Source organism: Culex pipiens, chromosome 1 (assembly GCF_016801865.2).
Source record: "Culex pipiens pallens isolate TS chromosome 1, TS_CPP_V2, whole genome shotgun sequence".
In the NCBI taxonomy this organism is placed as follows: Eukaryota; Metazoa; Arthropoda; class Insecta; order Diptera; family Culicidae; genus Culex; species Culex pipiens.
This window is the reverse complement of record NC_068937.1, coordinates 37,213,278-37,229,871: the sequence shown is the minus strand read 5'-3', so window position 1 is coordinate 37,229,871 and position 16,594 is coordinate 37,213,278. Positions and strand designations below refer to the sequence as shown.

Genomic DNA, 16,594 nt, shown 5'->3' with positions numbered 1-16,594 from the left:
CGCTTTAGAATTGGTTCAGCCGTTCCGAAGATGATTTTTTTAAATGTGCTTTTTGCGAAAAATCTACGAAAAACGCCATACCGCCAAGTAAAGAAAATACGGGTCTAATTATTTTGGCCTCCCACGCCAAATTTGGAGCACTTTTGATTTGGATGCTTCCTATTTGAAGTGGAATTGCTGTTTATTCGAGTTTTAAATTTTTTCAATTTCTGATTTATTTTTGTCTTTTTTTTCAATTTTAAAATGTCTAAATACTTGAATTTCTAAATTTCTGTTTAAAAATATACAGTGGCCTAATTCTTGAAAAAAAATCGTGTGTAATTTTTATATCTCTTTAATTGATTTCTTTTTAATATATTTTTTCTGGAAAATAACATTCAACAAGGCTCCGGTACATCACAAACTGTTTCCCAACCTTCAATCCCACCTACCACGGCAGTCCCTTTCCGTCGTACTGCAGAAATGCCCCATTTTGCTTTTCCCCCAGTCCCATCACCGTCTGCACCATCTTTGCGCAACTCTGCTCGACCGACAGCGGTGCCTTCGAGCCGCCCATGTCCGTGCGAACCCAGCCCGGATGCAGCGCCACGGCCATAATCCCGTTCCCCTTGAGGTCGATACTCATCGACTTGGTCGCGGAATTGAGCGCCGACTTGGACGTCCGATAGGCGTACAACCCGCCGTCGGAATTGGCCTCGATCGAGCCCAGAATCGAACTCATGTTGACGATGCAAGCCTTGGTCGGGCCAATCGGTGCAGAAGCATTCGCCTCGGCTGCCTGTTTCAGCAACGGGACGAGGGCCTGCAAAACAAACACGTTATCGTCGTGATAAAAGAGTCGGAGTTATCATCGTGATGGTGTCCGAACCTTGGTGAGCATAATCGGTGCCACCACGTTGGTCATGAACGTGTCGGTTAGATCTTCGCTCTTGGTAAAGTTGAGTCGCGTCGATTTGGGAGATACGCCAGCGTTGTTGAACAGCACGTTCAGCCCATTATCTTGGACAATCGTTTCGACTTCCTTCGCGAAATTCTCGTACTGGTCGATGGCTTTCAGGTCTGTAACAGAGGTGCTCGTTACAAGTTTTAATGATTAGTGTAAATTCATAACTTACCAATCTGAAGCACGTGCAGGTTGGAGTGTTGCTCTGCCAGGGATTTGAGCTCCTGAAATTAAGGTCAGACAATGAGAACAGGAAAATTGCATTACGCACTCCCCGGTGAACCACCACACTACTAGGTATAAGCATTTATAGATAATGATAAACGGTGACGTCGCAATTGAAAAGGAAAACGGAAAAGCTGATAGTCATGCTTAATCGCTAATCTCGGTTATGACGTACTGTAATGAAGTGATACTGACGAGTGCAGGTGGTTTTGGTTGGTGTCGGATTTATTCAAAAATAGGAATAGACATTGAAGTTGTACAGATTAATTAATCACGCGACTTCTAGGTGGTTTTTTGTTTACTGACCGCCTGATGCCAGCCAAGCTCGAGCACGATCTCGACGAGGATTTATTATTGTTTAGTTAAAACATAGGTTTTGTACATAGCATACGAAGCCTTATTGAAATTTAAGTAAGAGTACATTAAAAAAATTATGGCCATTTGGCAAATATTGAGCAAAATTAAAAGCTCGAGTAACATCAAGAAGCATAATCATTTCTTAACCCTCTTCAACCCAACCCCGCCTCTAGACGGGCTTCGATTTAAAAAATCGCCAAAAATCCATTTTTCAACAAATTTTTGATCTTCAAAAAGCATTGGAAAGAAGAACTTTTAAAATTTTAGAAAATTTCAGGGTTGGAAGTTAAACTTGTTTAATGTGACTTTGCCAATGTTTTAAAAAATGTCATTTTTTTAGGGGTCAACTTTGGCAGTGTTTTTTACTAACATTTCCTATATTTTCAGTAAAAAGAAGTATGCAGTAATTTTTGTAGTGTCCCAGACTATGCCTCTACGCATTTTTTTGCAATTTAAATGATGATGGTGCGATTCTATAGCAGAAAATGTGAAAAACATGCAAAAAATTGAAAAAGTGACTGTAACAACATGAAAAAAATAGATAGGCGAAATGTAATTATATTAGGTGGTAGAGTAGGCCAAATACTACCAAAAACAAACATAAACTAAACAAGATAAATGCAAATTAAAATACTAAAAATGAAACAAGAAAAACATAAAACAAGAAAAGTAAAGTTTTTCGTAGAACAAAAGTTGCTCAAAATGAACTCCTGAACACGGGAAAAATAAATATTTTCGAAAAAAAATTTGGGCAGTAGAGGGTTAACAATTTTTAAGGAACATAGAGGTAAACCTAAATATTCAATTAATCCTTTTATTGTCAATCTACATGAGCTCAAAAATAAAAGCTAATAAGTATTTTTTTCCCATGAACTACGAGGCCGTATTTACCAAGCGGATTCATTGTCCCTTTACTAAGCAATCGAATCCAGAAGGTAGAAGATTACCAGCTGTGTTGGTCCGAGCCGGGATTTGAACTCCGATTTTCCGCTTACGAGGCGGAAGCGTTACCACTTGGCTACGTGGTTCGGTCAGCTCAAAAATAGGTCAATCACAAAAACAAAAACATTTTTAAATTCTAAAAAGTAGTAAAATATATCACATTTGATCCATGCCGTTTTTTTTTATTTTGGAATTTTTGAAGAAAAAAATAGAAAATATAAAATGAATTTGTAAAGTTCTTCTTACTTCTAAAGTGCCTTGAAATCAGGATGGCCACCAGCTAAGAATTTTCAAATGCCAAGGCTCATCTTTACCGTATCAACATGAGTGATACGAACCTTTGCGACTGTGGGCAGGGTTATCAGGACATCGACCATCTCGTATGGGCGTGTCCTGATCACCATGTTCACAGAATTAAGTTGACAGATACCCTCAGGGCCCGAGGAAGACCACCAGAAATCCCGACGCGAGACGCGTTATCTCAACTAGACCTTGATGTTCTCTATCCGATCGATCAGTTCCTCTTAGATTCCAAAATATCCATTTAGTTTTTCTTTAGTTAGTTTTCCTTCAGTTAGTTTTCCTTCAGTTAGTATAACTCGCCTTCACACAAAGCCGTCGTTTCTGGTTTGCACCGGAAGCAAAGCAAGAACGCCCCAGTAGCTGGACACCGAGTTGCGGCTGAGGACAATACGCAAAGGCCAGAAGAGCCAACCAAGACCCCTACACAATCCCCCTTCCCTTCCCACGCCTTGTCTTTAACATCAATCCCTTCCCTACTAACCCTGAGTAGGCCGCGGGTAATCGGCTCCCCTCCCACTTACATTTACACACAAGATCCTCTGTAATTATTAAGTCAAATGTAATTACAAAAGCCGACTCGGTCCTAACCAGGTCCCAGCACCAAAAAGGACCTAATAAAAATAATTTTATGAAAAAAAAAATAAAAAAATAAGAATTTTCAAATTCCCTTTTATCTGGTTTTGACCGACACCAAATGGAGTTTTCTCGGATTTTTTTAACATCAAATTACATCACATGGTAAAATCATGAAACGATTTTTTGTATCTCCGGCAAAATTGCTAGTTACTATAAGAAAAAGTAACAGTTATTATTTTCACTTTTAATCAGAATTATGCAAAATAGTCATTTGTTGAAAATTTTATCTTTTGAGTTAAAAATTCATTTAGAAGTGCTGTTTTTTTTTATCAAATAGTATTTTTTGAAAATGTCTAAAACATAGTCAATATTTTGTTTAAATCAATTTTTAGATGAAGAATATAATTTAAAATCATCAAGAATTTCACTATCATTTTCACGTTGTATCGACCTAAAAGTGATTGTATTTTATAAATATGTAGTAACTTTTTTTTGCCGGTAAAAGTGATGATCCAGTTTGACCAACACTTTTTTTTAAAAAGGAAAAAAAATGTTATAAAATTTAAATCAAAATTTTGAAGAAAAAAATGTTACTAATGTATATTGCAAATATTTTTTGAAATTTATTTCCCTCAACTCTGGTCTAGGGTGGAAGGGCAAAAAAATAAAAAATTAGCATAAATTTGAAATGGCGAGCCATGGTATTATCATTTGAATGAAAAAATGGTATTAAAATGCGTTTAACACCTGCCCAATTGTTTTGAAATCATTAGTTTTCAAATTATTAAGTAATAATACTATATTTTTTTCTCCCAAGTTTTTTGAATGGTATTTGTCCCTATTTTGGACCTAGTACATATTTTGGGTCTACCAAACTAAATTGACGATATTGTGCATTTCACCAAATCTGGCTGGAATCTGTTACATGAGAATGATACCTGCAGTCATTATCTTCATTTTGGTGGGCAATAATATTTCACTTCTTCAACGGCGGCAAGATGATGGAAAAATTGACATCTCATTAGAAATTTATTTTAAAATTTTCAAAACTGTTTCTCAAAACCTAAAAATATTATGGAATACTCAACAGAATAAGTTCAAAACCAAGTAGCTTGAATATATTACACAATATAAAACATAGTTCTCCCGATTCATCGATTCAGAATATTTAGAATAATATGAAAACATATTAAATTCATTTGTCGGCCCAATTTCTGATCTTTTCCAGGTTTTCCCGAGGTAGCCACTTTGCTAAAAAAAACTTTTTTGCAATTCCGTCGTTAAACTACTTACTTTTCCTGTCATTCTTGAACGACAAAATAGCCTACTTTTCTGTACCAAAAATAACAGAATCGAATAGCAACACTTTTCAAAATAAATGCTGAAAAGTTCTACTTTTCAGCACTGAAATGGGTGCTGAAAAGTTGAACTTTTCAGCACTTGTTTCGAAAAGTAACACTTTTCAGCATTTTTTTTTTTTTGATTTAAACGATTCATTGACAAAATACATGAAAATTTGACTTAAAATTGCACTTAATGAATGTTTTTCGGAATTGCAAAAAATGTTGTATGGAACTCGTTGCAAAACTTGATTTTTTCAGCACTCTTCGTATTTATCCAACTCGGTGAACCTCGTTGAATAAATGTACGACTCGTGCTGAAAAAATCATCTTTTTGCAACTTGTTGCATAAATTACTATTATTCTGCTTGCCAGGTTTCAAAAAGTTTTGAGGGAAACTGAAAATAAAAACATCCTGCAAATCGTATAAGGGACCATCCATAAACTATGTGGAAACTTTTATGGAAATCTCAAAGCCTCCTCCCTACCCCCTCTCCCTATATTCTCTGATATTTTATTTAATTAATAATAGGAATAAAAAATCAAAGAATACCAACATTATTGCTTGTGACAGCGGTGAAGCCGCTGATCATTTTTAAAGAAAATTGATCATCACTCTAAAATGCTCTGTATTGCATTCAATTTAACGAATTTCTGCACCAAAATGAACCAGTATGTGCCGATTGTGGCCTTCTTGAAGCCACTGAAGGAATTTTTGGTCCAAATCAAATAAGTTTCAGAATTTGTATAATTTTGTGGTACAATCATTGACGTCCTAGTTGGCAATCATTGGATAATGACGATTTCCATAACTTTACAAGGAATTGAATAATCGTTACCAAAAAGTATCAACACATGAAGGGTACTATTCCGAACAACTCGTGAAGGAATTTTGGCAAAATATTGATAGCGACGCAAGTATAAATGTTTTAACGAAAAATCATGGCAATGATGAAAGTTTTCACGTTTGCAATAGAATTAAAAATCAAGAAGTTTTTTTTTAAACTAGGCCAGGTAAAACAAAAATCTTAAATAAGTTTAAGAGGAGTTTGTTATAAAAAATATTAACTTAGAATACTTTCCCGCTCTGTCAGGCAATTTCCTGGTATTCTCCAGTTTCTTTTCGAGGTGGCCACCCTGAACAAATGTCAAACTCCCTTTAAAGCTCTTTTTCGCCAAGTTAAATCGCTAGGCAAGACATGAGAATTAGAAAATATTGCCAACCGGCGAGTATTTTTGGAGCAAATGATATCCAAGGGTCCGCCAAGAATTTCAAAGAATCATCTCTGTGTTAAATGCAAAGAAGTAGGCCTGGCAAGAGATACAAGATACAAAAAACTTAATTTCCTACTGTGTTACATCGCCCCATTGCACTTCACTTTCTGGAACAGTCTCCTGCAGTGACGTTGCAACAGCTGATGCAACATCGCGCTGTACGACGCAACACAAAACCCTACAACAGGCTTGCTTGAGTCATCCCCCACTACCAACACACGCGCACCCGGCCGCCCAACGTTTTACGTTTACAAACAAAATATATAAAACCAACCAGCATTTACTCGCTCACAACCATTCATACGAACAGCACGCGCGCACGCAAACCAACAGTCTCCTCCCGCAGGTCGCAAGGTTTGAAGTGGACCGAAAGTGATACGTGACCCGCCGGTGACAGTGACAGAACCGATCTTTGTCAAGTGCTCGCAAGACCTCCTCCTCGCCGTCGTCGTCGGATAAATTCGCGTCAAACGCAATCTAGTTGGCCGGAGTAAAACAAGGTTGACATCCACAGACCCGCAGAAAACATGGCGCCCATCAATCGTAAGTACAATTTCCGTGTAATTATCTATCCACCAGTGTCCAAGCGAAATGTGCCGTATCATGATGTGCGTGTGAAACCCCTTAAGAGCAAGCTCTAGAGCATTCCATTAGATTCTAGTGCAAATGGCATTTACATGATGATTTAGTTCGAACGATTAAAGAGCAATGTGATGGAATTTAGCCTACTGTGCTAGAGAGTGAAGAGAAAAAAAAAACGTGAAAGACAATATACCTCGGCCTGCTGCAGATTGCGACAAGTTGCGATAACGTGCCGGGGCGGCGTTGGTAACTTTAAGAAGCTCTTTATCAGCCCCAGGCCCAGTCCCCGGTTACAGCCGGTGATTAGGATCGAATTCATCCTGCTCTGCGCCTAGGCAACCGGATGGTCAAAACGAACACTGCGCTGTGCCCCAAGAGGGATGGGGAAAACCGCGATACACTATCTGGTGACGTAATTAACGTAGTAGGTATGCCGAATATAGTCGCGACAGCGAGGACAATTAGTAGGCTTCTGCTCTGTCCGGCTTTGCCTATGATGGATCCCTCCAAGATGTATCAAGGTTGCGCGGAGTTACGAGCACACTCACTAAACTTGGCCGAAGAGAGGAGCCCCACGGTGTTGGTAGATTATTCGGCGCGATGTCCGCGAAAAGTGGTCTCACGTGTGTGTGTGCAGGGGGGTTTCAGCGGAGACTGTCCGCGGTTGCACACCACTGAAAGCTCAGAATTCTCTTTGATTGTGTTGTGAGCTAAGTTGTACACGCAAAATTTGGCTAAGATGAAAAAGTCGAAGAAAACTGAATTCAAATTTTATTTCTGAACAGAGCTCTGCGTGCAAGTGCAAGTACAGTCATCCCACATATTCGGAACACCCACAAATTCGGAACACTTTTGTGATAATTTGTCAATAGCATGGCAAATGCAGCTTTTCTCTCAACCCTACTATTTTTAGGACCCTTATTTAGACATTTTCTAGCTTTTTCACTAGTAAAAGTAGTACTTTTTGAACAAAAAACCTCATTTCAAGACTATTTTATCCTGAGCAGCAAAACACTGCCTCCAAACTGCCTGTTCCATGATTGTGGGATGTTATTATGTCTCCCACAATTGTAGAACACCTGAATTTAACTAATATTTTAACAAAAAAAGTTATCAGACCATGGATAAAACATCACTAAGCTTGAGTTTCACTGGTTGCAGAGTGTGAAGTCATCATTTTGTTACAAATATGTACTCCTGGAGAGATCCAAAGTTTGTTTACATCCGTAAGAAAAAAGTGTTCCGAATTTGTGGATTTCAAGGGTCAAAGTTTTTCTTCAAAAACTTGATATAAAAGTTAAAATTTGCAGTTGTTCGTTACAGCATTCGAAAGATCGCAAGAAAAGCTTTCAAATGAAGGTAAAAGCGAATCATTAAGTTCAATTATCGATTTGCTATGATTTTTTGAACATTGGCCGATCTGTAAACTGTTCCGAATATGAGGGATGACTGTAATTCGACGAAAATGTAAACCAAAAATATCATTCTTACCGGCAATTGGGTCCTAAAATGAAACTTAGATTACTGATATTATTGTTCACAGCGATAAAGCTTATTTTTCTGAGTACAATGACCCTTCGTACGACCACAAAGAGTTCAAAATGGATTTTTAAATCAATTTTGAAAAATTAACCTCGTGGTCCTTCTTGACAGCTCGTTCCAAGGGGACCATAGTTGATCCATCAAAAAAATGTTGTATTGTAAAAAAAATTTTTTGCATTAAAAAGAAAAAAAGTGATCAGAAATGGTTTTTAATCGTGTTTTTTTACCGTTGTACATAAAAATTGACTTAGGGCTTTAGTACCTAATTCTCACCGACGAGAGTAAAGTTGAAAACTTGAACAAAAAGGTGTAGGAAAAAATCTCGTATGTTTGCCAGGTTAAGCACTCGCTCCTAACTCCATCCAATTTGCTGATTTTTACTATTTAAACAACTTATTTTGTAAAACTGTTGATAGAAACTTGCTTGCTCACTTCCTATTGAGCTATTTATCACTCGATTTCAGTTGAAAACGCTTTTTATGAGCTGTAATTGAACGTCAAAGTGCTGATATGGCAACATTAGAGGCACGATGGAGTTAGATGCTGTTCCCATAGTTTTTTTTTACGACCAGCCTCAAGACCATGAAGTTTGTACCCATATTGCCCAAACTCGCATGGTTCGGTAAATGTCTGTCCATAAACCACGTGGACACTTTTTTTTTAGACCTCAAACCCTGTCTTTTTTTTGTATAGACCGTGGCCCTGCTCATTCCATGGAATTTAGGTTTCAGATTTTTGTACAGAGTCTGGATTACTCGGTCATAATTTATCTTTCTCCTCATATATGACATAGTGATTCCCAAATTTTCTCCTCACAAGTTACAGAATAGATCAAGTATCAAAAGTTTTCAGTTCGTTTTAAGAGCAAATTATTGTGTATGGCCTCATGCAGGAAGGTGCGTACGCTTGTGGTTCTTGAAGGAAAAAATCAAACTCAAAATTAAAAAAAGCAACTTTTGTTCTACGAAAAACTTTACTTCGCTTGTTTTATGTTTTTCTTGTTTCATTTTTAGTATTTTAATTTGCATTTATCTTGTTTAGTTTATGTTTGTTTTTGGTAGTATTTGGCCTATTCACATTTTCTGCTATAAAATAGCAGCATTATTATTTAAATTGCGTAGAGGCATAGTCTGGGACACTAGAAAAATTACTGCATACTTCTTTTTACTTAAAATTTAGGAAATTTTAGTAAAAAACACAGCCAAAGTTGACCTCTTAAAAAAATTACATTTTTAAAAACATTGTCGAAGTCACATAAACAAGTGAAACTTCCAAACCATAAATTCTCTTTAATTTTAAGAGTTCTTTTTTCCAATGCTTTATAAAGATCAAAAATTGGTTGAAAAATTGTTTTTTGGCGATTTTTTTTAAATCGAAGCCCGTCTAAAGGCGGGGTTGCGTTGTAGAGGGTGAAAGTACAAGTAAAGTTGATAAAACTTTGTTAAAGTACTCAAAAGTTAAGATGAAAAATAAAAATTCAGACCGGGAAAATCTCGGTAGCTGATTGGTTGAACGCAACCTTTCCCGAGCACATTAACCAGATTCAAGTATCTAGCACTTAGTAAATTTTGCATTGTCTCTTGCTTTCGTGGAACTATCACGCGAGAATGTTGCACCATGGTTGCAACAAGCTGGCGAAACTATATAAGCTAGCACTTACTCTCAGAAAAGTTCAGTGCCTACCAAGATTTCTTAAAAGACTGATCTCACGGTGGTAAATTTATTGCACACACACACGCCCTGTAGAAAAAAACACCCTACTGTTCCTAAAATATAATCGGGTTTAGTCGGATGCATCGACTGACGAAATAACCGACTAATCGGCCGATGTTGCAACATACGCTTATGGAAATTTAACCCAGACGTAAGCCGACGAATCGGTATTCGCAATCAGCCAACTCGATCATACGAAGTTGGCCGATTAGTAGGTTGATTAAAATCCGGGAACCTGCATCTTAATGGAACCGGCGTATGAATTAGCTGCCAAAAAGTAATGGATTACATACCTACAACGTTTCGGCTGCTAGTTCAATCACCTAAAAATAAATTTACGAATTAGAAATCATTGTCTATTTTTTAGAACTTCCGGACAAAGTTCCAAATGTTCTGTGATTAAAATTTATTCGATATTTCATAACAAAAACTTACCCCAGAAGATTTAAGTAAATACACCGATGGTCAATTGAAGCGCCGGGCCTTCTGCTGGGACCGCTACCTCAAAACTAGGTTTTGGTTCATCACCTTGAAAACATTTAAAAACAAACAAACACTTGAAACAATAAACTTGCCTATTTTTCTTAAAAAGGACTATTGAAACACTTAGAAAATACTTACCAAACTTTGTACAAGCTACTTTTTGCTACAACATTGAAAATTGCAGGAATTCCGGTTCAAATTAACGCAGACAATAATTTACCTAAGTCCATTTAGTAAACAACACTAAAACGTATTTCATTGACCGATTCTTTGACCAACTTAGTGTGTTTCCGTGCATGCCCGACTAAAGCCAATTTAATTTGCCGATTAATTGATCTACTGAAACTTTGGCATCGACGCATACCAACTTAGTAGGTTTATTGGTCGGTCGTTTTAGAAGGCACCCGATTTCGTAGGCTGATTCATCAGATTGAGAACTGTCAAACTTTTTACAGGGTCTATGACTGCATGTTTTGGCACCAACACGAATGGAATTCCTCTATCAAGCAGATTTTCAGGTGGCTTACCGGTATCCAGCTATTGCTTGGTGGAACCGACAAACTGGAAAGATTTCGGGCAGTGGGGTTGGGTAGGATATTGGCCACAGTAAAGAACGGCCGGTGCCCTCTGGTAGGTTCCGCGGGGGGACATTTACCGAACCATACGAGTTTTGGCAATATGGGAATCTAATTTTATGGTTTTTTATGCTGGAAATGAAAATTTATATCCTCGGCAAACTCGCAAACAAGGCAAAATGTATGCAGGCTGACGTTTGTACAAACAAATCCAGGCAAACTAACAAAGCAGGCAAACTGACAAACTGTCAAAAGTGCGAGTTTGTTTTTTTGCCGTAGTGTAATGTAACCTTCAGCCTTCCAACTTGAGTGGTATTGATAAAGTTAAAATTTTGGTGGATTTGTTTTGGAAACATTATTATTACCAATAACGCGATGTCTTAACGAAACCGTTTTCGGTACTGAACATTTCAGAAGCTAAGCGCTAGCTTATATAGTATCGCACGGCGTGTTGCAGCTATGGTGCAACATTCTTGCGTGACAGTTCTAAGAAAGTGTAGGCAAGGCAAAAGCGCCACTAGATATTTGATGTTTGGGAAAGGCTGCGCTCAACTAATCAGCGCAGTGTTGCAAATAAGTGATAGAAAAGCTATCAATAGATTATCGAAACGAACAAAAAAAAAACGAAGTTGACTTTATAGCTGTCGGCCACCATTGCTAGTACCAACCACTAGTGTCTTCCTTTTTATCTACAAGGACTTCGCCGCCCTGGGCTCCTAAGTGTATGAAAGTATGGCACGGAGCGACGGCGCCGAATACCCATATTTACAAAAAGAATTTTAGAGCGCCCGCCGCGGGATTCGAACCGGCGACCTCTGGATTGTGAGTCCAGTGCGCGGTCCGATTGATCCACACGGGCGGGGACAATAGACAATAGATTATCTCTGCATCAAAAATATCCGAGAGTATAGCGGCCGACACTATAGAGGAAAAAATCGTGACGTCAGAAATGAACACAAATCACTCAAAGTTCATTTTGTGAGTGACTTTAACATTTTGGCCTAGTTTGACAGCTACCTCGTTCCCAGGTTTTCTGTGGGAGAGAAAAGGAGGCGAATACTTTATGAAAATCATACCTGTCAAAATTCCTAGCCTCAAAATTTTGTCGCGAGTTGCTTTTCTCCTCTATTGCTTGTGAGATCTCTTCATGTGTCTCGTGATTCCCAGCGATGTCATTCTCTTTCTATCACTCCTCCCCTTTTCCTCGACTATGCGCTCTCACCGCTGAGTCTCTAAATCTCTCAGAAAACTGCAATGAGAGAACGCGAGATGGCGATTAGGAGCCGACCACGCATGACGTCCCGTTAAACTGCCTTTTGCGAAATTGGTTTTGTGGCGGCTTTTGTGGTTAAACGCTGTTGCGGTAGCATGATCGTGGAAGCGGGAATGAGAGAGAAAAGGAAAATTTCAATCGCGAGTGTGTAAACACGAAAACGTGTTCGCCTATGTTCGGCGCTAAGAGTTTCAAAAAGGAGAGAAAAGCAGTTGTATTTGAGGCATGATTATTCAGGCGGGATAATTGTAGTTGCTGAGAGCTGATATTTTGATATTTTAACAACCCAGCGTTTGTATTTTTTGTTGTTTAAAAGATTGAAAGTCAACTTTTAAGTACTGAAACAAAACTATGTCATGTGTATAAATATGATAAAGAAAATCTTCTTCTTTTATTTGGTAAGTGAAACTTTCATGAATGAAAGAATGATACAAGTGTTCTAAATCTTGCACTTTTTTCTAAAATTTGCTTTTATGTGTTTCATTTCGCTTCGCGAAAAATCTGGATTGCTACTCCTCCCTATATAGAGTCCAAAGACAAAGTTATTTATCAAAAAAGTATTAAAAAAAGTCCAAGCCAGCGATGAGTGTTTTTTCTGCCTTAACAAAAAATCTGGAAAAATTTGTTAGATGTGATAGGAAATGTATTTAGTGTGTATCACCCCAATGTGCAAGTCACGGTTAGTCATCAGTTTCTTAAAATATTCTATTAAATTTTCATTTTAATTTTTTTTTATGTTATTGGATGACGAATGATGAAGAACCACAATTTGCAACATATTTAAAAAAAGTGCAATTTTAGAAGAATATTGTATCCAAAAACTTTAGCGTTCAGTTGCTAAGGTTTCCCAGACGCTCACGCACACACACTCAAAGAGGCACGTCACGACGCAGCAATGTTTGTATCACACGGCACACTGCCGATTTCACCCATTCAGTAGTGCACGAGATTAGCGACCAGTCGCTGCGGTGTATTCTAAAACACACAAGTTCCTTAGATTCAATCGGAACGACCGTCTAAAGCAAGCCCTTCCGGCTAAACATGAGCCAGCAAAAGTAGTCCTCTCCGAAAGTATTGATAAACAGATCGAAAGTGTCAAATTTAAAGTGTGGTGAAAGTTTAAAAATTTCATAACAGTGCGCAGCAATCCGTGAACAAGAAGTCCGTCCGTCGTAGAGAAATGTCACTGCTTGTAGCACGACGTGTGGGGAACCTTATAAATGTGCGCTTCACGCGACTGATAAGCACGCACACCACGCCACTGTTTGCGAGTAAGTTGGTCGTGTGTGGTGGTGGTTCATTCACGGGAGGGGTTCGTTGGTGTGAATGAGAGCAGCTGTTTTTTGTTGATGGATTTGTGCAGGAATTTTACGAATAGAGCTATCTAAGCCCGATCTCACACACACTAGCACCCCATTTGTTTTGCTGGCGGGTACAAAATTTAACCTCAATCTTTTTCGTGTACGTACACGCAATACATGCGCACGTAGATTACTCTATGGAACTAAATCCAAGTTCACCGGTCCAACCTGGACATGAATTTGCTTGAGAACGTTTTTTAGAAGCTGTAATTAAATGTCAAAAAGCTGATGAGTTAAAATTATGTGTTTTTTTTTTCTTGTGTTGTATAGGGATTTAAAACTTTCTTATGATTAGTATTTTTACTTACAAAATGGTTAACAAGGCCTAAATGCTTAAAATTAAAAACGTAATTATTTTTTTTTAAAGAATTTATAAAACATTTTGAACTTTGAAAATAATTTAAGGCAAATTGAATTGAATGAAGCCTGATAAAAATATGGAATTTTAATATTATTCAGCGCTGCTATCATCAGTTTGCATTATGAATAAGCATTTTTATCGCTTCTTATCAAATCAATGAACAAATAAATAAACAAACTTTGTAAAATTGGTTAGGCCATTAAACTTTAATGTTTGAGGAGACAATTTAATATGTATTTACGATTCCCATTTGTTTGCTCGCCTGTGCAAACACAAATAAATACTTAATAAAACATTTTCTTTTTGTACCAATTTTGCTCTGACCAAAGACCATTAGCTCCATTGGTAGAACGTAACGAATGAGTTCACCGGCAGTAACGACGCTAAATCAGCTCGGCCTTTTCCATCACTTGCTGCTTCTGCTTTCCAACGTTTGTCCGCTCGCCATGTCCGATTCAGGTGATCATCAGAACCTGACACCGCACCGCCATGGTTTCGTCCTTTATCTTGTCTAACGCGCGCTATTTTCGACCTTCTTCTTTCGCAGAGGAAAACTACGACTATGACCTGGTGGTCATCGGTGGCGGCTCGGGCGGTCTGGCCTGCGCCAAGGAGGCGATCCAGTTTGGCGCCAAGGTGGCCGTGCTCGACTTTGTGGTGCCGTCGCCCCGTGGCACCAAGTGGGGCCTCGGCGGAACCTGCGTGAACGTGGGCTGCATCCCGAAGAAGCTGATGCACCAGGCGTCCCTGCTCGGCGAGGCCATTCATGTAATACGCGAAATAAAGTCATTTGAGCCCCGCTAATCTTGCTAATTCTCCTTCCAGGACTCGCAACCGTACGGCTGGAAGTTTGCCGAGCCGGCGTCGGTCAAGCACGACTGGGCCACGCTCACCGAGTCGGTCCAGAACCACATCAAGTCGGTCAACTGGGTGACGCGGGTGGATCTGCGCGACAAGAAGGTGGAGTACGTGAACGGGTTCGGGTACTTCAAGGACGCGCACAACGTGGTGGCGGTCATGAAGAACAAAACGGAGCGCGTGCTGAGCACCAAGTACGTGGTGATCGCCGTCGGAGGTCGTCCCCGGTATCCGAACATTCCGGGAGCGGAGGAGTACGGCATCACCAGCGATGACATCTTCAGCCTGCCCCAGGAACCGGGCAAAACGCTGGTGGTCGGTGCCGGCTACATTGGCTTGGAGTGCGCCGGATTCCTGAAGGGTCTGGGCTACGACGCCACCGTCATGGTGCGATCGATCTTGCTGCGTGGATTCGACCAGCAGATGGCGACCATGGTTGGCGACGCCATGGTCGAGAAGGGCATCAAGTTTATGCACAAGACTCAGCCCACGTCCGTGGAGAAGCAGGAGGACGGACGCCTGCTGGTAAAGTACGCCTCGGACGAGGGTGTGGAAGGTTCGGACGTTTACGACACCGTCCTGTTCGCGATTGGCCGCACCGCCTGTACCAAGGATCTGAAGCTGGACCAGGCCGGCATCGTTACCGCCGAAGGTAACAAGTCGGACAAGCTTGACGTTACCGTGCAGGAGCAAACCAACGTCGACAACGTCTTCGCCGTCGGTGACGTCCTTTACAAGAAGCCGGAACTCACCCCGGTTGCGATCCATGCCGGTCGTCTGCTGGCACGCCGCCTGTTCAACAACCAGTCCGACGTGATGGACTACACCGATGTGGCCACCACCGTCTTCTCACCCCTTGAGTACGGCTGCGTCGGACTGAGCGAGGAGGACGCCGAGGCCAAGTACGGCAAGGAAAACGTCGAGGTGTACCACGCGTACTACAAGCCAACCGAGTTCTTCGTCCCGCAGCGCAGCGTCCGCTACTGCTATCTGAAGGCCGTGGCTCTGCTCGAGGGCGACCAGAAGGTGCTCGGACTGCACTTCCTCGGACCCGCCGCCGGTGAAGTCATCCAAGGATTTGCCGCCGCCGTCAAGTCCGGCCTCACGATGAAGATCCTGAAGAACACCGTCGGCATCCACCCGACGGTCGCGGAGGAATTCACGCGTCTGCTGATCACCAAGAGCTCAGGACTGGATCCTACTCCGGCCACGTGCTGCAGCTAAGCTGGAAGGCACCCTAAAACAAACACACACATTCGCCTCTTGATGCTCGTGTACTTGTTGTAATACGGTAGGAAGCAGGGTGCAGGTCGCAATCAAATTGTGACTGTTCTATTCTCGGCTCTAGTAGATAAACAAATTGATAAACCCCCACTTTTTTGTTTGCACGTACTAAATTTGCAGTTGCGCCGACAAAGTGTGAATCGACTAGGCAGGCAGAAGGCAGTGAAGAAGATTATTAAAGTAAGCAAGCATGCAAGTAGAAACACGAACATACACATACACTACAAACACACCAGCAGCAGTATCATTATTAATGTACTTTTCACATGTAGGGAGCAAACCATATTTGTGAATGCAAACTGAAAATTGATAATAAAGAAACCAACACGCAGTGTAGAATATGGTTGTTTTTTCTTCGACAGTGATTATTCCACTTGTTAAAAAATATTGGTCTAGAATTTCGATTTATCATCGACAAGTTACGACGTGACTTTATTTAAAAATATAATTTCTTCACTTAAAATTTTTCAATAGATGAATTTCCTTTTTTTAAGATTGATTGAATGAATATGATGAAATTCCACCTTGCCTTAATGTCTGCCCATGTATTCATTTTTTCCTAAGAATCTGAGGTGATCCAGAAAATAAATAACGAGAAAAC

The 16,594-nt window shown here is 40.0% G+C and overlaps 2 protein-coding genes across 5 annotated transcripts; one reads left to right on the top strand and one right to left on the bottom strand.

The window, feature by feature from the left end:
• Positions 1-321: 321 nt before the first annotated feature.
• LOC120414168 (C-factor) lies at positions 322-7,152 on the bottom strand. 2 transcript variants are annotated; one of them, XM_039575223.2, is made up of 4 exons: positions 6,737-7,152; positions 1,116-1,167; positions 869-1,059; positions 322-802 (listed from the first exon to the last, which is right to left on the bottom strand). In XM_039575223.2, exons 1-4 carry the CDS (start codon positions 6,860-6,862, stop codon positions 428-430), a joined length of 744 nt encoding a protein of 247 aa, XP_039431157.1. In that variant the 5' UTR covers positions 6,863-7,152; the 3' UTR covers positions 322-427. The 2 variants fall into 2 exon arrangements, with proteins under 2 accessions (XP_039431157.1, XP_039431158.1); XM_039575224.2 differs by lacking the exon at positions 6,737-7,152 and adding an exon at positions 6,236-6,370.
• On the top strand, positions 6,281-16,332 carry LOC120414167 (thioredoxin reductase 1, mitochondrial). Of its 3 annotated transcripts, none has more exons than XM_039575222.2 (3): positions 6,281-6,504; positions 14,399-14,619; positions 14,677-16,332. In XM_039575222.2, the coding sequence occupies exons 1-3, from the start codon at positions 6,489-6,491 to the stop codon at positions 15,931-15,933; spliced, it is 1,494 nt and encodes a 497-aa protein (XP_039431156.1). In that variant the 5' UTR covers positions 6,281-6,488; the 3' UTR covers positions 15,934-16,332. The 3 variants fall into 3 exon arrangements, with proteins under 3 accessions (XP_039431156.1, XP_039431154.1, XP_039431153.1); XM_039575220.2 differs by lacking the exon at positions 6,281-6,504 and adding an exon at positions 13,120-13,400; XM_039575219.2 differs by lacking the exon at positions 6,281-6,504 and adding an exon at positions 14,185-14,310.
• The last annotated feature ends 262 nt before the right edge of the window (positions 16,333-16,594 follow it).

Bases quoted from the DNA above. Each gene is read 5' to 3' on its own strand.
- LOC120414168 (XM_039575223.2), bottom strand. From the start codon at position 6,862: ATGAATTCGATCCTAATCACCGGCTGTAACCGGGGACTGGGCCTGGGG. The intron at 1,168-6,736 runs GTATATTGTCTT...CCTTAATTTCAG, and splicing joins GCAATCTGCAGCAGGCCGAG to GAGCTCAAATCCCTGGCAGA. The intron at 1,060-1,115 runs GTAAGTTATGAA...CCTCTGTTACAG, and splicing joins CCTGCACGTGCTTCAGATTG to ACCTGAAAGCCATCGACCAG.
- LOC120414167 (XM_039575219.2), top strand. From the start codon at position 14,211: ATGAGTTCACCGGCAGTAACGACGCTAAATCAGCTCGGCCTTTTCCAT. The intron at 14,311-14,398 runs GTGATCATCAGA...CTTCTTTCGCAG, and splicing joins GCTCGCCATGTCCGATTCAG to AGGAAAACTACGACTATGAC. The intron at 14,620-14,676 runs GTAATACGCGAA...TTCTCCTTCCAG, and splicing joins TGCTCGGCGAGGCCATTCAT to GACTCGCAACCGTACGGCTG.